At 46.7% G+C, this 26,810-nt stretch overlaps 2 protein-coding genes across 4 annotated transcripts in view; both read left to right on the top strand.

The window, feature by feature from the left end:
• The first annotated feature begins 403 nt into the window (after positions 1-403).
• Positions 404-5,706, top strand: pAbp (poly(A) binding protein). Its single transcript, XM_084582226.1, has 4 exons — positions 404-871; positions 1,737-3,235; positions 3,775-4,065; positions 5,305-5,706. The coding sequence occupies exons 1-4, from the start codon at positions 679-681 to the stop codon at positions 5,371-5,373; spliced, it is 2,052 nt and encodes a 683-aa protein (XP_084438352.1). The 5' UTR covers positions 404-678; the 3' UTR covers positions 5,374-5,706.
• A 1,113-nt stretch (positions 5,707-6,819) lies between these two features.
• LOC146175864 (endothelin-converting enzyme 2-like) overlaps positions 6,820-26,810 on the top strand; it is a 45,895-nt gene continuing 25,904 nt past the window's right edge. The window contains exons 1-8 of one of the 3 annotated variants that reach the window (XM_084582225.1): positions 6,820-7,406; positions 9,897-14,002; positions 16,513-16,640; positions 17,874-17,903; positions 17,987-18,031; positions 20,894-20,962; positions 21,128-21,202; positions 23,772-23,939. In XM_084582225.1, the coding sequence (XP_084438351.1) occupies positions 7,254-7,406; positions 9,897-14,002; positions 16,513-16,640; positions 17,874-17,903; positions 17,987-18,031; positions 20,894-20,962; positions 21,128-21,202; positions 23,772-23,939 (4,774 nt within the window). In that variant the 5' untranslated portion in view covers positions 6,820-7,253. The other 2 variants (XM_084582223.1, XM_084582224.1) reach the window with 2 other exon arrangements.

Here is a 26,810-nt window from a genome sequence, read left to right on the forward strand (position 1 = left end):
CCTCCCTGTAGTGACAGCGAGTTTCGGAAAATGGAACGCAGACGCAGGCAACTAAGGTAAAAAAAGAGAGAGAGAAAAAAAAAAACATCACTGCAATCGATATCTCGACGATCACTGCGCCACTGCATGCAGTGCCGGGCGCGCGCAGTCCGTGGCGTCAAATTTTGCAACCCCTTTTCATTGACGTCACGAGGCATTTCACTTTCGCCTTCCGCATGTAATGTAGTTTGTTGCATACTGAACAAATACAAATGGTACTTGCTAGCTAAAGTTATCACAACTTCACTAACAATAAGAAATTGTCGGAATAATGTATAGGTGTGATTTACGCAAATAATTAAAATCTCAAAGTGGAGGTTTTATGGCGGAGGGATACAAAGTCGCAGTGATATAGTACGTGCGCAGCCGTTCTGCCATTTCTTTTCCCTTATGACTCTATGGTAGGCCGTTTCGCGTGGGGGAAATAGGTAAATTCTGTGTACGCGACGCGTAAGTACTAAAAAATACCAAAAAAATCTATAAAACAGAAAAACTAAAAAAAAATTGCAAAACTTTGGCAAAAAACCTGAGCTTGCTTACAAGTTCAGTCGAAAAAGTAACTGGCGCGACAGAGTTAGGGTTAGGCGGTTTCCCTCGAATTGCGACGTGCTCACCACCGAAGTCAACTAACTTGCCAAGATGAACCCCAGCGGCCCCAACTACCCCATGGCTTCGCTCTACGTTGGTGACCTGCATCCCGATGTGACGGAGGCGATGCTGTTTGAGAAATTCTCCACGGCGGGACCCGTGCTGTCCATCAGGGTTTGCAGGGACATGATCACACGGCGGTCTCTTGGCTACGCATATGTCAACTTCCAACAGCCTGCCGATGGTGAGTTCGCCTGCAATTTATGGCTTATTAGTGATCCTGGCCTTCACTTGATGTGCTCTTCGGTGTTTAGCTTGCGAATGAGTGTCCATAAGGATCTAAAAGAGCAGTGACCCACATATCCCGCGCCTGCGCTTGTCAGAGTGCACGGTCGGGCGTGATTTGTGACAGTGGACATGTTGCAGGTGAGCCTGTGCCCAGTGGTGGTAAATTTTTAGGTTTCTGTATCGTTTCCGAACGCGTATTCTACTCGTCAAAGGCAGCGCGAACTAACCCTACGTTCGATCGCGCGAGGGGCACGTTCGTAGGCGTCCAACCATGAACCGTAGCTGAACGCTGCTTTCCCAGCGAAATAGCAGAATGGTTGTTTTCCAGTGAACTTAGCAGAAAGCTTGGCTGTTCCTATGAGCCTCTCTTCCTTAATATGTGTCCACTTCTTAACAGTTAGGCTAAGTCGTTTCACGCTGTCTCGCGCCTAGATATCCGAGTTTTCTTTCACTGTACGATTGGCAGCTTGCGACCACTTGCCATCTATTGCATCGCTTCCTGCAAGTTGGTTCGGGTAAAATCATTGGTGAGTCATCTATGTAATCCGCGCGGAGATATGATTCAGGAATGCCTGGCTTTCCTCCCGCACTTGGTAGACGCTGGAATGTGTTTTCTTTAGGTGTTTTTATTTTAAAGGGATTTTTTTTTTGCAACACATAGCCTTTTTCGTTGTGTGTGCAGATGCACAAGTTGTATTTGACAAATCGCTGAAGGCATATAAATGCCTGTAGCCTTGTGCTTAAGGATAATTTGTTGTCATTTGTGGCTGAGAACACTTATGGTTTGACTTGCATTGTTGCACCTGTGTGTATATTTGCAGCGGAACGTGCATTGGACACGATGAACTTTGACCCCATCAAAAGCAAGCCAATCCGCATCATGTGGTCTCAGCGTGACCCATCGTTGCGGAAGTCTGGCGTTGGTAACGTTTTCATCAAGAACCTCGATAAGACCATCGACAACAAGGCAATGTATGACACGTTCTCTGCCTTCGGGAACATCCTGTCTTGCCGAGTAGCCACAGATGAGGAAGCTTCTTCAAAGGGCTATGGTTTTGTTCACTTCGAGACTGAAGAAGCTGCCAACAAGGCCATCAGTAAAGTCAACGGCATGCTGCTCAACAACAAGAAGGTGTACGTGGGCAAGTTCATCCCGCGCAAGGAGCGCGAGAAGATGCTTGGTGACAAGGCCCGCTGCTTCACCAATGTGTATATCAAGAACTTCGGTGATGAGCTCGACGATGAGAAGCTGACTGCCATCTTTGAGAAGTTTGGCAAGATCACGAGTGCCAAGGTGATGACAGACGAGAACGGCAAAAACCGGGGCTTTGGTTTTGTCTCGTTTGAGGACCCTGAGTGTGCTGAGCGAGCCGTGGATGAGCTCAATGGAAAGGAAGTGGGGGGCCGTGTGCTGTACGTGGGCCGTGCCCAGAAGAAGGCAGAGCGCCAGTCTGAGCTGAAGCGTCACTTTGAACAGCTAAAGCAGGAGCGCCTGAACCGTTACCAGGGTGTTAACCTGTACGTCAAGAATCTTGACGATGCCCTTGATGATGAGCGCCTCCGCAAGGAGTTTGCTCCCTTTGGCAACATCACGAGTGCCAAAGTCATGACTGATGGAAATGGGCGTTCCAAGGGCTTTGGATTTGTCTGCTTCAGCTCGCCGGAGGAGGCCACGAAGGCGGTCACTGAAATGAATGGCCGCATCGTGGTCTCGAAGCCGCTGTATGTGGCCCTGGCCCAACGTAAAGAAGACCGCAAAGCGCATCTTGCCTCCCAGTACATGCACCGCATTGCAGGAATGCGCATGCAGATGGGCCAGATGTTCCCACCGGGTGGTGCGGGGGCAGCTGGCTATTTTGTGCCGACCATGCCGCACCAGACTGCCCAGCGCAGCTACTTCCCGGCCACCCTGAACCCTGCCCAGATGCGTGCAACACCGCGCTGGACTGGCCAGCAGCAGCAGCTGCGGGGACCAGGAGGACCCCAGGCGGGTGCTGGTGGGCCCCAGGGAGCCCAGCCCCAAGGCGGCTTTGCTGCAACACTGCCATACCAGCGGCAGCCACGCCCATCCCTGGCGACCCAGCCACAGCGTGGAGCCCTGGGCAGTGCCCGGCCAATCACTGGTGGCCAGCAGGCCCCACCCCCGCAGCAGGCTCCGCCCCAGCAGGCCCCTTCGGCCCCCCGCGTGATGGGTCCCCGACCTGCGGGTCTTGCTCCGCAGACAGCCGGTGGCCCACGCCCGACCTACAAGTACACCCAGTCCATGCGCAACCCACCCCAAGTCCAGCCTGTCGCAGCAACCGTGGCTGCTCCATTCCAGGTGTGTTTGACGGGAGGAGAATGCAAGTGTAGTTTTCTAGTGTACTGCGCGAGGTGCTTTGCACTGATGCCATCTTTATAGGCAGATGTGTTATAAAACAGAGCAAAGCAAAGGAGGTTTATACCACACTGGTTTTCTATAGACATTTGCAATTGCTGCATGTTCCTTTAGCATCTTTGATGAATTTATGCTGTTTGGCAGATCAGGCTGTCGAAGTACGGTCTGTGCTTGCTTTGCTTAGTTAAAAAGGCTGCTCTGTGTATCATGCCTTTTACCATTTTTAAGCAGTGGTTATGCCAACATAGCTCTTTGGATTGCACTTTTTTGTGGTACTATAGACCTTTGCATCGGGAGAGGAGGATGTCAAAACGCCTCCTCTCTGGACTGTTGCAAGCAGATTCCGCTGCCGCTTCCACGGTGCTAGCATCATGCGCACACAGCAGCCAAGCGCCCATTATGGTGATGCCCAGGGAGCAGTCGTTGCAAAGGTCTATATACATGTGCCTGTCACACAGTTAACCTGGTCTCCCTGTCCGCAGGTGGCTGCTCAGCAGCAGCAGCAGCAGGTGGCGGCGGCTGCCGCGGCTGCCCAACAGGTGTCACAGACACAGCAGGCAGCCGTGCACATCCAGGGCCAGGAGCCTCTGACCGCATCCATGCTTGCCGAGGCTACGCCTCACGACCAAAAGCAGATGCTGGGCGAGCGCCTGTTCCCACTCATTCACCGCATGTACCCGGACCTCGCCGGCAAGATCACCGGCATGCTGCTTGAGATAGACAACTCGGAGCTGCTGCACATGCTTGAGCACCACGAGTCACTCAAGGCCAAGGTGGGTCTTATACGCATGTTAGGAATGCTTCTACAGAGGAGGGTGCTTAGCTCTTGTGTCAGTGCAGAGTCCAGGGCCCGTATTCAGAGTTCGCATGTTATCGAAGTGTCGCTATCTCACGTGACCTCGAGTCATCTGATTGGCCGAAACGCTGGAACCGTGTGTTGCCACATTTTCCAATACCGTAGTGGCTACACCCGGTTCCGGCGTTTCGGCCAATGAGATGACTTGAGGTCACGTGAGATAGCGACACTTTGATAACGACGCAAACTCGAAATACGGCCCTGGGCAGCGTTTAAATTTTGCCAGCACACTTCTCTGACCATCAGCTGACCTGTCCTCTGCACTTCCGAAGGTTGCCATCACTGTATGACCCTTCTCATGTTTCAGAGCCCAAATGCACTTGTTGTCTTGCAGTAGAGCACAATATCTGGGAATATTGAGGCTTCTGCAACATGTTTGGCCAAGGCTGCACTAGCTTCTCTTGTGTAATGCTGTTACTGCTCAGAGTTGATCAGAACAGCTAGCGATGCTAGGATAGCTGTATTTGTGTTTCATGTTCGGCCACTTGTTTTCGTGCATATGACAGGCACTAGTGTTGCAATGAAAATTATCTAGCCCCTCCTCTGTGGCATACCTCATAGCCTGGGGTTGCTTTACAGCAAAACCGTGTAACCTAGTACGCAGTTTCAAATCCGGCTAGGATGGCCGCTTTTTGATGTAGGCGAAAAGCAAGGTGCCCTGTACTGTGCAGTGTCAGTGCGTGTTGAAGAATCCCAGATGGTCGAAATTTCTGTAGCCGTCAACTACGGCGGCCCACGAGCCTGAGTCGCTTTGGGACGTCAAACCCCATAAACTAAACCATCATTCTACAGCATAGATGTTGCATGCAGCAAGTGATGCCAGTGCAGATTGTCTGGGCGTATTTACTCACTATTGAATGTAGTTGCTTCGTAGCAGCTGAAGCATGCAGGATGGCGTGCCATTTTAAGTCTTGTGATACAAGAGGTATCCATAGAGGTCTTTTCTTGGCCAAATATCATGGTATAGTACTTGGCATTGGCACTTTTTTTAAATAATGTTCCTGGTATTAACATTTACGTTCGTCAGCTTGAGGAAGAGAGACATCAGAGAGATCACATGGTTTACTGAGATAAATGAATGTCTGTCTAGGAAAATGCAGAACATGAATCATACTTTCTGTAGTGCTGCTGCTTACATTCACTGCCTCATGCACAGGTGGAAGAGGCCGTTGCTGTCCTGCACGCTCACCAGGCTAAGGAGAATGTGGCTTTGAAGAAGGAGTGAAGGAACTGCCGCCCAGCTCCCAACTCTGTCGTCAGCTCCCCCAGAGGGGATTTTTTTTTTTTTTTCCTCAGTCAATGGGTGACCGGTAGCCCAAGGGCCCACGAGTGCATTTTAGCCAGACCTGCACAGGGCACACGTGGTATTCGCGGTGTTCTTCGTGTTTGTTGTGGGTCCCGCTGGTGCTCTTGCAGGGCTCTTGGTTTATCGTCACCCACGTGAACTGGCCCACCAGGAATCAGAGGGAAGGGAGCAGTTGGAAAAAAGAAAAAAAAGAGCAAAACACATACCTAAAAAAAATCGTAAAACTCAAGCACCACTTGCCTTTTTTTTTTTTCCTCCGCATTTTTCGCCTTTGTATGTCGTGCATCGCAAATAAAGGCTTTTTTTTTTTCCGGATTGAATGACTGGTGTCATTGTAGTACCTTTGAGAGTGTTGGCCTGTATACCGTGTTCTCGGGTGCTGAAACATCTACATAGGAAACTGACACAAATTATTGATTGCTTCGCATGAATTGTACACGCGCTACTTGGATATCGCTGAAAAGAATTGCCGCTTCCTAAATGGTCGGTCAGTGAGCCTGATTTACTCAAATATTTAATCTCAAGTGATCACAGCCTGGTCATGGCCACTGCCCCTTGTGGGCATGCGCCATTTTTGTGAGGACAGTAATGGTCGCGGTGTTAGGTGAGCAGCACTGGCTGGTTGGTGCTAGAGCACGGGTAGAGAGTTTCAGTAGTGGCAGCTTTTATTTGCACCCTAGCATTGCGCTTGAAGGCAGTTATACGACCGTACGTCAGTTCAGTTCAGTCGTGCCCGACTCTTCGTGACTGTGGACCATATCACGCCACGCTTTCCGGTCTCTCACTATCTTCCTAACATCACATAACTTCATCTTCAGCGCCTCGAGGATGCCATCTAACTATCGCGTTCGCTGCCTACCCCTTCTCCGGTGACCCTCAACCTTTCCCAACATCAAATCTTTCTCCAGCGACTCCTCATCAGATGACCAAAGTAGCTGAGCTTTAAACTTTAGAATTTGACCCTCCAATGAGCCGTCAGGGTTTATGGTCGACAATATCGACTGATTTGATCTGGCCGTCCAAGGAACTCTCCGCCAGCACCACAATTCAAACGCGACCGTACGATCATTTTTCTATGACCTCACAAAGCGCGAGAACCAATTTTGCCCAAAGTGCCACGTTTGCAATCATTTGATTTAATTAGCTCACACCATAGCACGCGAGTCGAATTGTCTGTGGAGGAGGACAAACTGGCTTCCAGCAACTGCAACCACTCTAGTAGAACGAAAGGAAGAAGATGGTTTGCACGGTATAAAAAAGAACAACCGAACAAGGGTAAATAGGGTACGCTTCAGGTCGCAGATGAGCCAACGTTTCGACAAGTCCAGACGAAGACAAGTCCACTTGTCGAAACGTTGGCTCATCTGCGACCTGAGGCGTACCCTATTTACCCTTGTTCGGTTCTTTTTTATACCGTGCAACCACTCTAGTTACAGTGAATTCTGCTTACAGTGGTTAGACTATACTCTAGTCGAGTATCATGTTTCATGAAGGTCATAGCCATAGCGCAGCCAGGGCGAGCCATCAGTAGTCTGGCGCAAATTTGCAGAAAATGGCGGAGCGCGCGCAGGCTCGAAAAAGCGGAGTAGAAGAAGTTGAAACGAGTGGAGTTGTGGCGTCTTGCGTTGCTTGTCATGCGTGCTTCAAACGGCGCCCTGTTCATGGCGTCGCCCGCCCGCCAAGCGACAGAATCCTGCGGGGTCAGGTCCGTTGTCCACTGCGGTTAACTGGTGGTGAGCCGGGACCTACATAGCAAAAGTGGTGCGTGGCCTTGCGAGCCGTGCCTGCGCTGACTGGCGATGGCGTCGACGACGCAAACGCGAAAGAGCCGAGACGAGTCCTCATCGTCGCAGTCGAGCACGTCGGACAGTACGTCTACAACGATGTTTGTCGTAAACCAGACTGACCTCACAACCACCACCTCTGAAGAGTACGACAGCAGCAGCCGTCAGGTGGGACGCTCCGATGTTCACAAACTCAACCGTGGTGCGCTGAGCAGACATTAGGATTTCGCTTTGGTAGCACTAGCATTATTGCATGCGTTTCGACAGCTGCTGCATACGTATATATAATACACCACAATAGGTACACTGAGATGATGTACCTCGATTAATAGAAAGTGAAATGGGCTGGTGCACTGGGGACAGAAAACAAAGAGCAGCCTCAAATTTTTAACGTGCGAGCGTTAGTACGCCCATGATGCTAGTACGTCAATCAGGTGCTCGTCTAGAGGCGAAATCTAATAGTTGGCATTGATACTTAAATGTCAGATGTCACCAAATGCCCACTTGGGTGCAGGGCCAGATTAACAGCAGTGAGGACCCAGTTAAAAAAAAAAAAAGTAAATAAGAGAGCCCTATAACCCCCCACCCTTCTCTCTGTTGTCAAGTTTGAGAGGATGCATTTTAGATTTTCTACAGGAGAACACACTCCATATTTAACTCAAACAGTCTGGGCTGTTTATAAATATCACCTGTGCACATACTTTCCCGCAGAGCACACAAACCGGTTGTAAGGAAGTGACAGGACAGAAAACATTCATTCTCAAAAATCAGAACGGGCAAAGTTCTCGAGTAGTTATTTTGTTGATTAATTAGATAGTGCAGGATGATTGACCGCGTTTGAGCACAGACGAAGTAGAAATGAGTCTTGTTCAGGAGCTGCTGGCAAATTCTTGCAGTGAATACGCTATCAATCATCTAATAGTTTCGTGAATTCTTCCAGCTAGATGAATTGAAGCCTGCCTAAGGCAGTGTTTCTGCAGACACTGCGGTATTATGTTCAATATGCTGACTTAAAGTACAGCAAATAATGTTATTACTCCAAACGTTGTGATTACGTGGGGAGCTGAACTTTTTCAAAATGGTGGCTCCTAAGAAATCGACATCATTACTGAACCGGTACAAAATTACACTTTCAACATGCTCACATAGTAATATACATTTACTTTTTATACATAGTGTGAACATTTAAAAAGAGAGTGTATTTACATTTTGCACACAACTTTCACTTTTAAAATTGAAAGAATACTTTTGCATGTATCACACACATTTTCTGCTTTCACTTTACTTAATAAATTTACATTTTATGAGATAGCTTATGCCACTTGTTCCACCAAGTAGTCACCGCTGCTGTGGATAGCGGTCGGGAAAAATAAGGTGGGCGCTTAAGCGCTGCCTTTAAGTGTGTTACGGGACAGCGTTGATGGCTCCCATTTGCCAGCAACCGTTGTGGTTGCTCCTTCGCGTATGTGCACTTTTCTTTGAAATAAGGTGAGCACTTAAGCCATGCAATGCATCTACTTTTAAGGCGGAGCTCAAGTGTTCTCATAGTTTTTTGCAGAAACTTAGAGAGATTTAGCTTGCCGGAGATGTACTGACCTAGACGTATACCGGTTTACCGTGCCCCTCCCTCGCAGTTGCAGTGGCCGCAGTTGCACTCATCCCTGTCAATGCGCTTGCAACAAGGGGTCTGGCAATCACTATGTCTCCGGGAAGCTAAATCTCTCTATTACAAGTTTACAAAAAAAAGAAAATATAAGTTTAAATATTTCACTGAAATCGAACCTTTAAATGGGGCGTGTATTCATATAGCATGTTCTGCTTTTTTCATTCCATGTTTAAGCAAAGGAAGGAAGGGTTTTACGTTTCTGTAAGTTTTTTCGAGCCTTTTGCTGCGACACTTTTTTCAGGTCTTCAATGTTGCCCTACTTGAGATTCTGTGTCTCCACACTTAGCAGCGACAAATTGCTGAGGCGGCTGTCTGCTATGAGCAGTCATAACCTCTAATAATTTATTGCTTTTGTCACACTTCCACAGCTTACGCTCAGATCGATAAAACGCACAACTCACCTCAACGGCAGTAATTACAGAGGTCAATTGGTTTGCCACCTGGTATGAGCTGACTCGTCACTCTGTTCGCTTTGCTACTCCCAAGGTCATTCACTTGTGCGTTTGGCCTTGGTTGCTCAGGCTTGCCATGGATGAAGTATGTGCCAGTCCGAGTGAATCATTGCTTTGGCCCAGGTGTTAGGTTGAGTCTGATCAACCTGCTGATATAGATTGTCGAGAAGCAGCATTGAAGGTAAACAGAGTGACCGGCTTGAGGCAGAGATCGAAGAAGAGTGAGAAGCTTGCATAGAAAAAAAATGCCAGTAGTACTGTGTAGCCATGCTTAAAAGAGCCTATGCTCGGATAACTAGGTTTAGCCGGGATTAACCTCTGCAATATTTTAACGTATGAAATCTGCAAGCAGACAATTCATATACATGCAAGAATAGGTCACAAGCAGCTGATTGTTGCTTAGAATTCTTTTTAGTGAAGTGTGGTGGTGGGTAATTAATATATTGGAGTTGGCTTTTGCATTAGCTGTATTGTTTCCTGTGGAATTCGCTTCGACCTGGCAGCTTGCTTGAACCAGTGTCTGTACATGTCATGCTGCAGGTTGTCCAGGGATCCAGCTCTGAAGTTGAGGTGAATGTGCAGCAGGGTCCCACTGTGTCTGGTTTTCCTTCCCAGCCAGTTCCGGGACCATCAGGCTTTAATGTGTTTCTACCAACGGGCCCCTCGGTGCCAGTCATATTCACTGAGCAGGGGATTCGCATTCCTGGGTACAATGCTCCGGCAGCTGTGCCAGAAGCTGAAGAAGATGGTACAACCACTTCGACGACAACTACAGAGCAGCAAGAGGCTGAGGATGCTCCTGTAGCTGGCATTTTCCAGTTGCTCCCTGCAGGGTCATACCTTCCTACTTTTGTCAACATGGAGCAGCTTGAAGAGGAAGATGAAGAAGGGGATGAAAATGATGAACTCCCGCAAGAACTGGGTCAGGAAGAGGAGCCGCAGGAAGAGCCAGTGCAGCCACCGCTAGTTGGCATCGTTGGGGCCTCCATCCGTGAGCAAGAGATTCAAGAGATGTTCTTTCAAATGCCACCGCAAAGAGAGGCAAGCCCCGCACCCTGGCCACAGGCAGTGACTATGCCTCCTCATATGGTGCCACCTATCATGTCGCCTCCCATGGTGTCACCTCCTATGAGGTCACCTCCCATGGTGTCGCCAGCCATGTATTCCCATATGCAGGCTGCTCAGATGTATGCCTCGCCTCAGTTCAGTGTGCCTTCACCAATGATGTCCTTTGGGTGGCAGGCACCGATGCTTCAGGGCCAAGAACAAGCTCAGGCTTATGGCCAACTGCTTGGCATGACACCTCAGCCGCTTCCATCACAGTGGCCAGCATTTCAGGCCCAGTGGGCAGGAGCGCAGTGGCAGTTAGGACAGCCACAGGGCCAGTACATGCAAGGAGGCCCCCAAGTTCCTCAGCAGCAGGAGCGACCGCAGGGGGCAGAGCAGACTGAGGAAGGGCTAGAATTTGTTGTATCAAGTGAAACAGACCGAGCACTAATACGTGTGGCAGAGAAGAGGATGCGCAGAGTGTCTTTAGCACCAGGCCAATATTCTGAGGAAGAGTTTCCTCCACAGGGAGCACCACATGATATAGAGCTGCAAGTACCTTCCTCCCAAGCTCCTTGTTTGGATCACAGAGTTCTCTCAACGCAGACTTCTCTGCAGCATGTTTTGGGTTCATCTGGACCTGTAGCTGCAGAGTCATCAGCACGTATTGACATCTGTAGAAAAAGGGACAAATACGATTTTTCTCAGGCAGCTCACGTCTCTGTATCATCTGGCCAACTTACCACCGAAGCCACTCAGGTAACTCAAGTGACGCATGGAGCTGAGGCTTGTCCGGTGATGCAGGATCTGCAGCCAAAAAAAGTTATGCCTCAAATACATGATGCCAGAGTGCAAGTTGAGGATCCCTGCGTGACACTTGGAATGCAGACCCCTCAAGAATTTATGGGACCAGCCATTGTGACATCTGGTTTGCGAAGTACTGAGCACATACACAGGCTGGCTGGTACGCAGCCCACCAGAGTCTTCAGTGATCCGCAACATGCAACTCACGGCATTCACACTGTTAATGACTCGCTTGGACCACCTCACATTGCTTTGGGCATGCAAACTGTGGGAGAATTTGCTCAGCTTCCAAGCAGAGCAGTTGGATTACAGGTTACTCAAAAACGGGCTGAACTGCCATGTGCTGCAGATGGAACACATGTTGCGAGAGGACATGAAGAAGCATTACGGCCAACGGTTGGGGTGCAAATTATTCCACAGCCAACTGGGCCACCTCACATCACACTTGAAGTACAGGCTACAGGCCAGCCAGCTTCTGAACCACAGGCTGTGGTAACTGGGACACAGACCGTTCAGGAACGTGGAGAACCTCCTTGCTTGAGCTTTGGAATGCAAACGACTGAATTTGTAGAACCTCAAAAAACGGTGGGAATAACAGCTGTTCAGCAGAGGCTCTTGTCTCCCCATCCGACCTTGGCATCTCATGCTACAGATATGCACATTCAATCCTTGCAAGGAAACGTGCAAGTGCAGTGTCCCGAACGATTGCAGGTGTCTAAGTCAGTTCAAGCAACTTCTGTCACCCATATTCCCGGAACTACTTATAGAGACAGATTGCGAATTTCAAGGACCGCAACACAGGTGCACATACCTGGAGTGCCATTCAGACGCACAGTATGTCAAGCAGTTCAAGCATCATCTGTTGAATCCTTAACTTTAGAGGCGCCAAGTGGGTCTCGAACAATGGTATCAGTTGAGCAACTTCAGGTTCATATGGGTGCCCATTCACACGATGCTTGTGTGACTGTTGGCTCAGGCCCTCGGGGACAACAAGACGTTGGGGTGCAGCACAGAGGTATTCTCCAGCCTGTTTTGGTATCGAGACCACCATCGCCTGCAAGGAAAGTTCATGATCTCGAGATACAATGCAATTATGAACAACCCATGCAAACCACAAGAAGCATTACTGCTGTAAGAGTACAACGTGCGTACGAGCCATCAGACAGGCATAAAACTGACTTTGGAATTCAGTGCACATTTGAACCTCGTGAACGATTAGTGAAGACTATCACTACGTTACCTCCTATACCTGTGCATGATGCTGAAGTGCAGTTTAGTCATGAGCCTATTAAGGAACCTCCTCCGGAGCCACCATCACATGATTTTGGTGTACAGTGTGCATATGAGCCAGATCAAATGATAGAAAGGAACATTTCCCGAGCTGGAAGCAGGCCTTTACATGATTTTATGAAACAAGGCTACTTTCAGGAAAACTGGAAAGAAAAGGTCGGGTTCTCAGCCACAGGGAGGCCAATGAGAGACTTTGAAGGACAGTATGATGGTCCTGTCATTATGTCCCCTATACCCATGACACCGCATACCTTGCATGAAACTGTGGCGATTGGAGTTGGTGATGGAGGGCCAGAGAACATTGTCTATGCTAATTATAGATTTAATCAGGAGCTTGTGTCACGTGCCCAATCTGGACTTTCAGTCAGCAGCTCTCTGTCGTCTTTGTTTATGCTTGGTCGTTCCCATCTGCCTGGCATGATGAATGCTGCTACCCAGGCTGCTGAAATGGAGCGCTATCCTCTGTCACCTACGTTTGCCTCGCCAGCTCCAAAAGTAACGACAACTGCATACCCATGTGTAGCAGTCTGCTCAAGGAACACCGTCAACCATGCTTGCACCCTAAATGTAAGCAGTTACCCTGGTCGTCTCTCACAGACTCCTCAGATGAGGGATGCAGTCTTTCAGATTGGAGAGCCAGTACCAGCGATGTCTCCTTTCGGGCAGGCAAGATCCCGGTCTTTGTCCCGAGAACCCGATCGGAGAACCCCGTTTAGAGAGGCAGCCATACAGACCATGTCGGCAGTGCCGCCTGCTTTTTCGCCTCCTTTGTCACCACCCTCATCACCGTATCTGCTGGGACCATTTGGGACATCAACTGCGGGCTCCACCCCGCGAAGTGGCTCACCCACTCGAGACGCTGGCCTCCAGACTGAAGGAGGGTTCACTGATCTTCGCGGAAGTCCACTTGGAGGGCCTTTTGAGCACGAATCTTTGGAGCAGCTGGTGGGATCGGCAGGAGGTCCCAGTCATGACATCATGATTCAAGCCGACACCCTGACACCAAATGCAGGCAGTGCTTGGGGTCCATGGCAGGTACAGCGTAGGGTATCAGTAGCAGCTACGGCGGAGGTGTACCCTTGTAGCCATTTGCCTCAAGTGCTTCGGACAAGGGACCTACCCCCTAGTCCTCCACCACTTTCACCACCGCTGTATTCTCCCTATCCGGGTGCTCAAGGCTGGCAGCCTCCAGTCGTTGTTGAGAACACTGTTGGAATCAGTAGAGACTTGTTGCGTCTCCTGGTCCAGAGGCAGCAGCAAAATTTACCCCCGGATGAGAGGCCTGGCTTGGCTGAGAAAGGAACCTCTGAGGGGCCCTTTGCGGTGTGGGGTTCGACTGATGCCGAACAGGACTACATAGATCAAGGCAGCTCCCAAGTGGAACAATCATCTGGGGTAGGAGAGTACTTGCCAGCTGGGGCTGTGCTGGGGGCTGCTGGTCTGCCAGCAGAAGCCGACGCCTCTGCCAAGACGGCCAGAAGGTCTTCTATAGAGACTACAAGCAAGTGAGTGGCGGCATTATTTCGTCAAAATAAATGCCTGTCATCATCCGCATCACTTTAGTCACATGGCTACAGAAGAACACTAAGCCGCTCTTTTTTAACGTGGCAGCGTTAAAGGCACCGCTCAGCAAAAATAAGTGTCAACGTCTACCGTCGTTGGTGTTGTCAGGGAAAAATCACGAGCATTGTGCTGGCAGGCGGTGGCTGTCAGCTGATATGGATGAGCACTAATTGGACATAGGGTTGCCTGAAATTACATATGGCAGGAGCTGCAAACTCGGGCCTCTCCTTTCACATGGAAGGGTGATATCAGAATCAGCCTGCCAGGACGCTTGTATTCACGTTACCCATAGGCCACATGGAAGGATGATATCAGAATCAACCTACCAGGACGTTTGCATTCACGTTACCCATAGGCCATGCAGGCGCGCTCCTACTGCTTGGTTAAAGTGGGCCTTTATAAGTGGGGGTGTAGCCTACGCTATTGCGTCATACCCTTAAAGGCGGAGCTAAAGTATGCTCCATAATTTTAAATCTTAATCACTAAAAAAATTTGTTCTTTGCACCCATGCAACCAGAATGGCAATGCAAGGCTAAGTCACTCAATTTAAAATGATCTTGAGGAAATATACAGTGCTCGTGTTGTGTACTTCCTCGTCCGTCGTCTCTGTTCGTGCTGTATATTTCCTTAAGATGAACATAACCCAACTAGCCCAACTTGCCATCCTATTGAAATGAAACATTGTGTTAGCCCAGTGTGTTGGTATAAATTCACCAAACTAGTTGTCACGTAAGTGGACATACTAGTTGGATGCTAATGGCAGTTGTTTTGCTTTGAAATTCATTCCACTTGAGGAACTCTTCCAGACACGTTGGGCAACTTACCTAACAGGCTGTCATAATAGCTTTTAGTGAGAATGGGTGCAGTGCAGTGAATAAACATATAGAATCAACAGTTACATTTGTTAACAGGCAGTGTAAGAATAGAAGCCAATGAAAAGTATCTGTAGAAATATATTGGGATAGAACAAGGCACTTTGCAGTCAGTGATGGAAATGATGGGGCTCATGTGAGGCCACTGTACAATAAGGCTGCACAAAGCCATGTGGCTTGGAATATGCAGGCTTTAATTGTGGGCTTGAAGCTCAAGTGATTAGGGAGGTTTCTGAACCAAGATGCTGGTGTTTAAACTTCTGAAGAGGTTGACTCCGCTCCAGCCATAAGAATATTGGTGCAGGAAAGATGAAAGTGCCTTGCAATTAAATTTTTGTAGACTAAAGCACAGTGCTGTGTCTTTTCTGCACTCTTCTTCATACTAAAGCATTGGGCTTAAATTAAATTATGCTGCATTTCAAATGGTCTTTCTTGCAGAAAATAAAGGACAGTGCATGCCACTATAGATTTTACTCTAAATGCATCTATTCAGCATGTTCAGTCTTGTAAACTTGCTATACGATTATCACCAACAATTATTGCCTCTGTGGAAGACAAAAATTTTTTGTACTAATGTATTTGTAGCATTAACCATTCATGTGGCCCATTTTGGTGATGCAGGCTGGTTCTGTCCATTTCACATGCTTGCTGTGTTGACAATGGTGGCTGTTTTCATAATTAGATGTGATCATATTTGCACAACAGCCTGACAGGCAAAAGAATGACTTGCTCTGGCTCTTTCATGTGTGTTACATTAAACATGCAAAAGTTCTTGTCAATGAAAACTCTTATTTCTGACAGAGCTGGAATTGTTTAAGGCAGTCATGCCATTGCCACCCTGCTTAAGTACAGATACCAACACTTGGCTTGTCCACATCAAGCGGAAACATTTTTTTTTATGGGAATAGTCAGAGTAGAGAGGACAAAGTACTTGTAACGCAGGTTGAACCAGTTAGCCGAAAAATATTCTCTCTCCTACTGTACATTCTAAATGCTCTGTGTGTTTGACCAATTCTCTTGCTGATAAGAAGCTGTGCTCAGATAAGGCTTTTTCATTTATTTTGCGTAAACTCGATGAGTACCACAGCTGAACGTGGTCTTGCATCTGACGCTGTTGCAAGTAAATGTCGCATCAGAGCGGTTTAAGTAGGTAGGGATGTAAGTACCTGCCATTATTAGCACCATCATCATCTGCCATCGTGTGTTCTCATTGGGCAGTTAGGTCTTGAGGCACTGATGACACTGTAAAATATACTGCTTGAGTGGTCAAAGTACTGAGTTACTTTTTATGAATTTGGATAAGTTTCCCATCATGACCTGTGTGCAATGGCAGAGAATGTGTGTGCTGCCTGCCTATACACTTTTGCTTAACCTGTTGGCCGTAGCTTGTAGTTAGTGTTTCGTGGCACTGTAAGAAGAAAATATTTTCAAGACAAAAGCTCTGGGTAAAACAGAGGCTCAACATTAGCACAGCAGTGAGCCTCGGTCCAGAGGTATGTTGTGGGCATATGTTTTGTCGTTGTGCCAAACTTATTGGTGTACTAGTATTAATGGTAACGAAACGTGTAAAAATGCCACAGTGTGACGCGGTCAACCAAGGTCGCCTCTATACTGCCGGAAGTTACGGTGGCATGTTTTCTTCTGGCTTTGCTCCTGGTGCTGGTTGCTTCAGCTGCTCTCCTTTCTTGGACGACACGTCGACATGCTCGTGAGTTGAAGTGGTTCGGTTTGGTTTTTCTGCTGCCCCTGTCCACTGTTTGCAGCTACTTGCCACCTGGTTCTGTTTATGGACTGTAGTTTTCATAACAAGCAGTAGGCGCACAAGTACGTACACCAGCACACCGCCCTTGTTATTGCTTTCAGTTTCTTGTTCAAGTAGCGTAAGATGGTACGACTTTATTGGAAACTGTGCAAATAGTTTGATATTGCCTGCAGCCATATATAATTCTTGCTGAATGTTTAGGGGAATCCCCCAAGGTGGAGTAGATTTTTTTATAAGGGAGTAATATCTCATTGATGTCAGTGGATAATGGATGTCAGTGAGTAATTATCCGTTATTATAAATGTACTCCACTTTGAGGGATTTCCCAAAGCATTTGACCAACTCCATTCCCACTTAAATTTATTGATCAATTTGCTCTCTCTCTGTCATCTGATCTGCTGACCATCCTCGTTCACTCAGTTAATTGATAAAATGACTGCCGCGGACAGGCTGTGGTTCTAGTTTCGAACACCCTGGACCAGGACAAATTTTTCTTTAACTATGAAGTTTCCAAGGAAGCTGTATAGCTTTCTTTCTTAGCTGTGTGGCTGCACTTGGGTGGACGTCAGTAAATAATTACGCCCTTATTATGGCATTATGCAGGCTGCTTTTGGCAGTAAATACTAAATAGTCTATCAGTATGAGAAGTGCATCATTTTTCTGCCCGACTGCGGTGATTCACCTAGAGCACTCGACTGCTGAGCCTGAGGACACGAGTTTGACCATTTGTCATGCTGGCGATATTTTAATAGAGGCAAAATAATAGAACAATTCCCCAGTGCTCTGTGATGTTGGCGGCATGTTCAAGAACCTCAGATGGTCAAAATAATCCAGAGCCCTCTATTAACAGCCTCCTTCATAGCTCATGTGGCTTTAGGGTGCTAAACCCCAGAAACCATACCATGCCATTGTTTAGTTTGAATGAATTGAAGCCTCTTGTAAACCACTGCAGTGGAGTAAACAGGACTTGTGTGCCTCTCTTTGTATGTTTGTAAAGTTTGCATGTTGTCGCAATGCCACTACGAGCAAGGCATTAACTGCACCGAAAATATAAGCCTCAGCTTGCACTAATCTTTCAACTTTTTTCTGTTTATTTATCCTTTGCGAGACATCATACTGATTGGATATGAATGAAGAACATTGCCTTAACTACTTGGAAATGTGTGTTCCTTTTTTCAGGTGTGGTCCTTATAGGACAAACTACCAAGAGTAAGTTTGTCTAGAGTTGGGATTTCATTTTGGCTTTGCAGTTGCCATGCTCACTGTAACAATCTTCTGCGTGTCGTTTTCAGAGGCTTTACGTCCCAGCAATGCAACCTACATCATACCCCCGTTTAGTAAGTTGCAAGCAGCTCTACACTTGTCATGGTATTATTGCTGTTTGTGGCATTATTTATAACATGGGCTAATATGAAGACTGCCGTATTAAAGCGTGCCGGCATTTATTCAAATGTGTTTACCCTGTCTCAAAGTGTATCTACATTGTAATTCTTGGCTATTAGAAGTGATGCTCATTGTTAGATTAACTGTGTTTAATCATCCTGTCTCTCGCTTGGCTTCATTTTTCTAACCAGTGTGCAGTAATGGATAAAATTTAGGGGAGGATGACGAGGAGGAGGAATAAACAGAGGACACAATTGTGTAGAGAGAGAGATAACATTTATCGCGACCAGTCAAAACCGGTTTGCCTGGATAGGTGTAAATTCTTTTCCCGCAAATTCACATCCTTTGAAATTTCCTTCATGATTGTATACCTGGTAAGGCAGACGCCTGGTTAGCCTATCAAAATTTTTTGGTTACAGGTTATAAAACTACGTGTGGCTTAATGAAGCTAGGTTTTGAAATGTTCTTTATTTGATGAAAAAATTAAATTGCTCACTGTAAGTTATTAGGTTTTTAAATTTTTGTGCTTTTAGTGTTTCTTAATTTAACCAGAATTTTGAGGCTCCAGAAGCTTCATAGAAATAGGTTTAGTTCTTTCACATTTTCTTGCATTGCTTAGTTTGGAGGTCTTGTTTTGAGGGAGAGGAAGGGAAGGAAAAGTAAAAGGAGAATTAAGGTTCGTATGGAGGGTGATAATGTTATGCTGCAATGAAATGCTTAATATGACCCGGGGAAAAGAGCAGATCATGCATACACTGGCTGGCACTCGTCTCGCGTAGAGCCGATGCATAACGCATGCATAATGCATGCAGCACATCATGCCAGTACACGCCACTTGTCATAGTACCTGCACTGTGCACAGTTGCAGAGGAGAGCTCTGCACACTCTCATATCCTGGCATAAATGTGCATGCACATGTGTGGTTTTCGTTATAAACTGTGTGTAGACACATACAGCACAGTACACGCAAGTGTCACAAATGGGAATCTAGGCTTGTTTCACCTACAACGTTAAAAGAGTCTTCTTCGTGCCTCAGCCATCAGTGGATTTCGCCTTGGTGCCTAGGGTAGCTTCCTCAGAGAGAGGGGGCGACTGTTCCGAGATTAACTTTCAGGGTCCTCCTCGTGTCAGTGTAGTGAGGGCACCCTCAAATAATAATGATGAACTGTCTCTGGAATGTTGCAATTCAAGCAATTGAAGCTGGCTTCATCTCTGAACTTGTGGAGGTAGCTTCCAGTGTTTTGATGGAGGCGAAACGAAGTGGCGTCCCTGTGCTGTGCGGTGTCAGAGCACGTTAAAGATCCCCAGGTGGTCGAAATTACTCCGTAGCCCTCCACTACGGCTCCCCTTTCTCTCTTTCCACTTTCACTCCCACCTTCATGCCCTCCCTTGGCACGGTTCAGGTGTCCACAGAGCAGGTGTGACAGATACTGCGCCTTTCCCTTCCTGTGAACTAATTATTCTATTATTATAGCTTCCAGTGTACAGCACGTTGCACAATTACATCAGTGCCATAGAATGCTTCTCTCGGCTAAACCGTTAGCCTTTGCAGCTCAAATTTCACACGGAAATGGCCTTTGGTCATCAGTATGTTTTAATAAAACTTTGGTGTTTATAAAAAAATACTGGCTACCAAATGCCATTTTTATGCGAAATTTGAGCTGCAGAGACTAACGGTTTAGCCGAGATAAGCATTCTATGGCACTCATGTAATTGTGCAACGCGCTGTATGCGACATCAAGCTGTAAACGGTGGAACAGAGTCCCTTGACACCGCGTAACGTTAGATGGTCGGTAGAGTTGTAAACCAGCATCAAGTCTTGCTGATGGCTAAGTGCAACCTGCAACGCCACTTCTCGAGAACGAGACTTGGATAGAAGTTCAGTCAGCGTGAGCCAGCGTAGCTTTGAGGGCATTCATTTCCCATTATGCTACAATGGCTGGGCGTCTAGTGAAATCTGATGGTGTGCCTGTACAGAAGGGCCTCAGTTAGCAATTTGTCCAATCGGCTGTTTGCATGTGCATAGTTTCATGTATACACTTTTGTGATCTTCAATGCATGTCTTGAGTCGCAGAATATAGTCTGCTGACTAGTGTAGCAGACGGCCTCACATATGTCCGCCAATTCATTTGCACGGGTACCTTATGCATGATCATAAAGCAATAGCTAAAGGTGCTACCAGGCACTGCTGCTGCTAGAGAGGTGTTCATCACTGATCCGTCCACAAATACATACTCGGAGTCGCCATACTTAAATGAGATATATGATAGTGCCAACTGCTTCTGGGCACCTGTTATGTTGTGCGGCTTTTTTGGTATTCCTGCAATAGGAGTAGTTACATGCATGTTGTGTGCAGCATGCAGTTCTTAGCCATCACATTATGATGCATTCTAATGGCTTTCAAATGGGTTGCACATGGACGTGCACTACTAATATTGCTGCAGCTCAAACAGTTACGCTCACCACTCCCTGTGCTAGTGTTCATTTTATCTGCGCATTTTATTTATCTAGGAAATAATGAAGTAGTGACTGCTTATTGAAGTTTTCTTTTTCTTTTTCTGTAAAATGCCAAAGTTAAAAACAAAAATTCACTGTGCCCAACAAAGTAGCTGGTGAACAAAGACCCATCTCTGCTGCTGTATATTTAGACCAGAGTCCGAACTTATAAAGCATCAGAAATCTGATCTCCTCCTGTCTGTTCGTCACTGTAGGTATTCTCCCTCATGATCGTAAGTTGTCTTCTTTTGCCCCGTTCTTTGGGCCATTCTGTTTCTCCTAGGATATGCGAAAATGCTTCTCTTGTGGGGGCCCTTTAGGTCCCCTGCAAACCATGGACTCAAGTCTCTATGGGAAATTTACAACTGGTGAGTACTCCAGCTATTTCCGGTTATCATTAACATTGGCCGCTGAATCTTCACCACGGTGATCTTCACATGCTGCGGATAGCACGTGTGTGTTGCCGTCGTGTTGCTGTGTGCTGTTTTGACACAAGGCTGTTACTGCGGTGTAATTTACGGCCGCTCAGCTTCTAACTGGAGGCCTCACTGTTTCAGAGCACACTGGCTCACCACCGCCTGGCTCACGCACGTATGAGCTATGTACTACCGACTTCTGTGTGAAAGAAGGCAAGTGTATTTCACTGCACATATTTGTGCCTCGAGTTTGCTGGACAGTACTGGGTAGCACAAAACTGGACAAGCAGCTGGGCACCAAGAGCAGACTAGGCAGTCTCCTCTATTCTTGCATTTTCAGTCTGCCTAGCACTAGGGCTTCCACTTCACCGAAAAACAGTTGTCTGTGTCTCTCTTTCTGTCCGAATTGGTAGAAACTCTGAGTTTCTGCTAACTTGGGTACCTTTTTCGAGAATCGAACCTCGAGTCGGACATGCTATTCGTAGGCTATGCAGGCATGTTCATAAGGCTTGATGAAAAGGGGCTTTCTATCTGTGTTTCCTCTGCCAACTTGGACAGCATAGATCGCATATGTCACTGTAGGTAAGCCAGTTCAAATCACGTAATACCTTGAAAGTCAAGACAAAACCACGGAAAATCGGAGCTAACCGTGCTAGCGCACAAATAATTTGTCTTTAGCCCCACCATAAACCGTGTGGTCAATTTTATTGCAAGGGCAATACTACGACAGGTTTCGAATGGTCGCGTAGTCTGTGGCTGCAGTCACGAATGACCTTGAACAGCCGTGAAGAAGACGGCGACAACTCGGTCACCCGCAGCTAATGCTTTCGCTCCAAATTCAGTTCAGCAGCATTGAACTCTTCTCATTTTTTTATGACCCCGCCAGGGTGGCGCAGTGGTTACGGCGCTCGACTACTGTGCCCAAGGATGCGGGATCGAATCCCGGTCTCGGCGGCTGCTCTTTTCGATGGAGGTGAAAAGCAAGGCGCCCACGTGCTGTGCGGTGTCAGTGCACGTTAAAGAACCCCAGGTGGTCGAAACTTCCAGAGTCCTCCACTACGGCGTCTCTCATAGCCTCAGTCGCTTCGGGACGTTAAACCCAACAAACCAAATCAAACCAAACCATTTTTTTTATGCACATCTGATTTCGAGGTCATTTGTGCTGTTTTTGACTATGTGGCAAAAACTTGGAAGCTAATGAAAAGGCATGTGAGTAAATTGCAGATGATGTGGTGAGCTGTGTAGCGGAATACGCGGTTAGAGAACAGCGCGGTTCAGGGAAGAAATGCGAGATTGTGGTATCCCAGTAGAAATCAAGGAGAGGGAATGGCAATATGAGTAGTGCTTGTAATGTGAATGCAGGTTAGTTGATTACCATTAAAGGCAACAGGTTGGATTCCAAGGGAGGGCAATTATAGCCTGGAAGGGCAGAAACCTGAAAGTTTAGATGACATTGAGCAATTAATGGGGACAAGGTGTCTGGAGCGGGCTCAGGACAGGGTTGGGGCCTCTGCCCTATAGTGGACATAGCTAATTTGAGGATTACGATTATTTTTACCAGTCAGATTCAGTAGATTGTAAATCAGTTGGTTAAGCTGGTAAATCAACAAGGATAAGTGTTGTTTCATAGCGTTGTTTATTTTGTATGGCATGCATTTCCTCTTTTCTGGCGCCTTGTGTCATATGTAACCGCAAAATGTGCAAGTGAACATCTGGGGAATGCAGTGGGATTGAACAGAAGAGAGGAGTTTCTTTTCAACGCTTGAAAACTGTTGTAGTGGTTGCAGTATTATTATTAATGGTTATAAATAGTTTTTCTATTCTTGTTTTCTGTGAAATCATTTAGAGTACCTTTTTGCCTTTTTGCCCTATCATGGCCGATCAGTATAGTAGTAATCGTTCCTCATAACACAGGATGACATTGTTTGCCACTGACACACTGGAGAAGTGGCCTACTGAACTCATGTACGGCTTTATTGCTTAGTTGGCAACTGTTGATACACTAAGACCCCATGTTTCAGCAGCTTCTGCTGTTACTTCAGGTGCATTATGGTTAGGTGGTAGTGAGATTTAACTTGGGAACAAGGTGTATTGTGTAGATTTTCTGCCAGTCATTGCTTTTTTCTATGTGCCACATATGGTATTGTGTTGTAGATGTGAAGTCTGTAGTTTTCATTCAAGGGGTCCGATTTTCACACATTGGTCTACCAGGGATGTATCCTCCATCTCTTTCTTTTCCCTTTTCTTCTTTTAGAGCAAATGTGTGATTGGTTTCTTTACGGGATGCTAATGGGAGATGGGTGTTTGAAGCGCGGTGCCACGTGCTTTATGTACCAGTCTCTTATTATAAATTTGAACTCGCCTGATCGGAACTCCAGTTCATTGAAATTCCAACATTTTGGTCCCGTCAACATCAGATATGTTTAAAACATAGCCTTCAATTTTAATTTATATAATTTGAGCAAATTTTCAGTCCCTGCAGAGTTCAGATTATCGAGACTGACCGACTGCAGTTCGTGTGGCACATCTTGAGCTGAGCACTTCCGAGTTGAGGAAGGTTAAGGAGCTGCCTTTGCACACTTGATTGTAAAGTTCCTTAGATGGGGCATTTATCTTGATACTGTTGGATCTCCTCAAGATTGTGCAGCATTGGCGAGGCAGTGTAGAACCATGTGGGAGGGAGGTGTGATATGAGTCTGTGAGGGATGGTATAAGCTGCCATAGCAGAATTCTGAAGGATGATGGGCAATAAGTGATGTGTGTCTCTGCTGTGTCCGCCCAGGACAGATGCTGCGCTACCTGAAGGATTCGGCGACAGACCCCTGCAAGAACTTCTACGAGTATGTGTGTGGTCAGTGGCTGTCGCAGCAACCTTCTGATGCCACATACACGGATGTTGACGGAGCCCTGGCTGCAGACATCGAAGCCAGAATGCACCAATTTCTCAGTGGTAGCTGGCTCTCTTGTGTATATATAGCGCATTTGTTGGTTGCCTGTGGTTTATTGTCTATTTAGTCGTTTTTCCTTGTTCTACCACTTGTCTACAGGTGGCGTGGGTCCAATAGTTGGCATGGTAACTTTTTGAGGATGTGAAAAAAATTGAAATCAAGGGACAACTTGGCATAGCTTGTTGAAATGAGAAATTCAGGGTGTAAACAACAAGAGGAATAGTTCTCGTTTAAGGGAAGTTAGAGAATAAAACTGTGCTCTCGTGACGAATGTGATAACGGTCTTGATGTCTACAGTGCAAAAAGGTAAATTTTTGCACCAGCTGCATCACTCAGTGGGAGTCGCTTTTAGTAGACGCTATCGAATCAGCATGATAAACACTGCTTTGTAGTCTGCACATAATGTGTTAAATGTTTATTTCATGTAGTGCTCCGCTTTTTACAACATAATACACTGTCAACCGCTTATAATGTATGTTGCGGGGGCCGCGAAAATCCGCATTATAAGCGATAACGCACTATAACCGAAACCTTACTCTATATATATTTTGTTTGCTCAAAATACACGTCAAATGGATAGCTTCCCTTTCAAAACACCTTATTAATCAGTGAACAAAAATCAACCCACTAAGTCCGCTGCACGCTTAGATTAGTTTCAGCATACCACGTGCAGCGCGACGGTGAAAAGTATCACGACTGCTGCCACGGAACTGCGTATGCGATTGTTATCAACACATGCCCAGTTTCGGGAAGGCGGTCGTGCTAACTGCCGCAGTCATGCTGCACACTGTATATTAAACATCCTTCGCTCCACAAACACAAACATCCTTCGTTTCCACAAAAAATTCGAAGTGTCTAGGAACGAGTCCTTTTGGTTGGAACACAAGCCTTCCGGTGAGGCCGGCAGAGGAATCTTCATTTAGTGTTTACTGCATTTTTGTGGCTGCCCATGACATCGTACCGCCATGTTGCTTCGGGAGGACTGTTCTGTCATTGCGAGTACCGCCTTGTGAACCTAGTCGAGCGTCTGCTCCAGTGGTGCACCTACATTTGACAGTTTGCGGCCTCGCGAAAAATGCAGTGCTGCTGTTGCGCGACCAAACTTGAACGAAGACACAATCAGAACGAGCTTTCCCGCTCATTCTTTTACGACAAGAGCAATGTGCCAGTGAATGTATGGGGACAAAACTGGGTGCAAACCAGGTGCATAGAAAGGCGAAAAGCGAAACAACGGCAGTGGGGGGAATAGTAGCTATTTCACAATGTTGTGCAAGACGGGAGCAACACGTGGAGACTGAAGGAGAGGAAAAGAGCGGCGCTAAACACGTGATACGATGTGCTGTGCTAGTGTGCTACGCAAGGAGGCTGGTGCAGTGCAGGGAAGTGCATTTACGGTTCCACACATTCACCGAGCACATTTCAAAACTTAACTATAACTGGTATTTCGTTTCGCATGACTTCATAGTAAGTGGTATGACTACATTGACTCCTATAGGAGGCAGATTGGTGGTTAACAAAAACTTCATTATGGAATCCTGCACTGTAAACAGTTAGGTTATGAGTGGTCTCTACTGTACTAACCAAAGATGGGAGAGACCAGTGAAGATAGATCTTTTCTTCATGTCTCTAAATTAAACTTATAGTGTCAAGTTTGCAAAAGCAACATGTCCCCTAGTGTGAAGCTCGTAGACTTTGGAAAAAAAAAAAAAGCATGCCACACACTTTGAGTCAATCTGCCTGCAGTAGTTTCAGCCATCGCAAATGATCTTTTTTTGGCTGTAATGCTGTAAGAGTTAGGTGACTGCCATGGCTGCGTTACAGCTGGATACAAGTGTAAAAGCAATTAGTATACTAAGAATTAAGTCAGGTTGAAAATTTTCAGGTCTGATTTAGACTAAAGCATACTTCCTATTCAGTGGTGTTTGCTGTTAAAATTGTAGCCATGTCTTCTGTTATAATTCTTTCTGCAAATTGTAATATATAGCTTCTCTGCAGTGACTGTATGAGTTCCTGATTATGGAGTTTCATTGACAAAGCCGGCCTATACTTTTGTTATGGCCGGCACGGTATTGCAAGCTGTCACTGTTTTTACTGGCTGAGAGGCACCCAGGTAAAAATGCCCATATGTGGTTCTTTATGGGGCTTATATTGGCCCATTTCCTATAGCTTTTGGAATCAACTGCCCTGGCAGCATGAAAAAACATCTTTGGATAAACCATTTGCATAATACCCATTATTTTTTAACATTTCTGGAAAGTTCCAAAGAAATGTCACGGTAAGAGCTTTTGAATGTCAAACACGTAGCACCAGATGCTAAGCATAAAATTGGCGTACTGCACCTAGATTGTTCCACTGCAGAAATGCATGCGTGCTGACTCGTGTTTTGTTGGGATAAACAGCGTACAGATTGTGAAGGAACTTAGTTTTAATCCTGCGTGTGCTCTTGTGCTATTTGCGCAGAAAGCGAGTAGCAGCTTGTGGCAACTGAAGTAACATACATAGTTCATGCTGGTGCTCTTGCTCCTCTTTTCTGCCCACTGCGCCTGACGCCTATGATCACATTCTCGGCGATTGCGAGCAGCACCTGTGGAAGGCTCCACCTATGATGGCGCCATTATGTGAGGTCATAGTGTCTTAGCAACAAAGGGGGCAGTTGACAATTGGGATACCCAAAAGGGAAAAATGGTCGTTCAATCATGTGCTCCAAGTTAGCTGAGTATACAGCCAGCCACTTTTTGGACAAGTGGCGGCATCTGGTGCCATTACTGCTATTAAAGCAAAAATGCGGTGCGCGGTGGCTATGCCAGAGGGTACCACTTGTCGAATAGGTGGCCGAAAATGGCACGGTAGTGGTAATCTTTGGCGTCGGGGTG

This window comes from Amblyomma maculatum, chromosome 10, assembly GCF_055883805.1.
Source record: "Amblyomma maculatum isolate TAMU_Amacu chromosome 10, ASM5588380v1, whole genome shotgun sequence".
Lineage (NCBI taxonomy): Eukaryota > Metazoa > Arthropoda > Arachnida > Ixodida > Ixodidae > Amblyomma > Amblyomma maculatum.

What these genes read in the sequence shown, in the direction of transcription:
- pAbp (XM_084582226.1), top strand. Translation starts at nt 679, where the DNA reads ATGAACCCCAGCGGCCCCAACTACCCCATGGCTTCGCTCTACGTTGGT. An exon ending in CTTCCAACAGCCTGCCGATG is followed by an intron (nt 872 to 1,736) that starts GTGAGTTCGCCT and finishes GTATATTTGCAG; the next exon opens with CGGAACGTGCATTGGACACG. An exon ending in CCGTGGCTGCTCCATTCCAG is followed by an intron (nt 3,236 to 3,774) that starts GTGTGTTTGACG and finishes CCCTGTCCGCAG; the next exon opens with GTGGCTGCTCAGCAGCAGCA.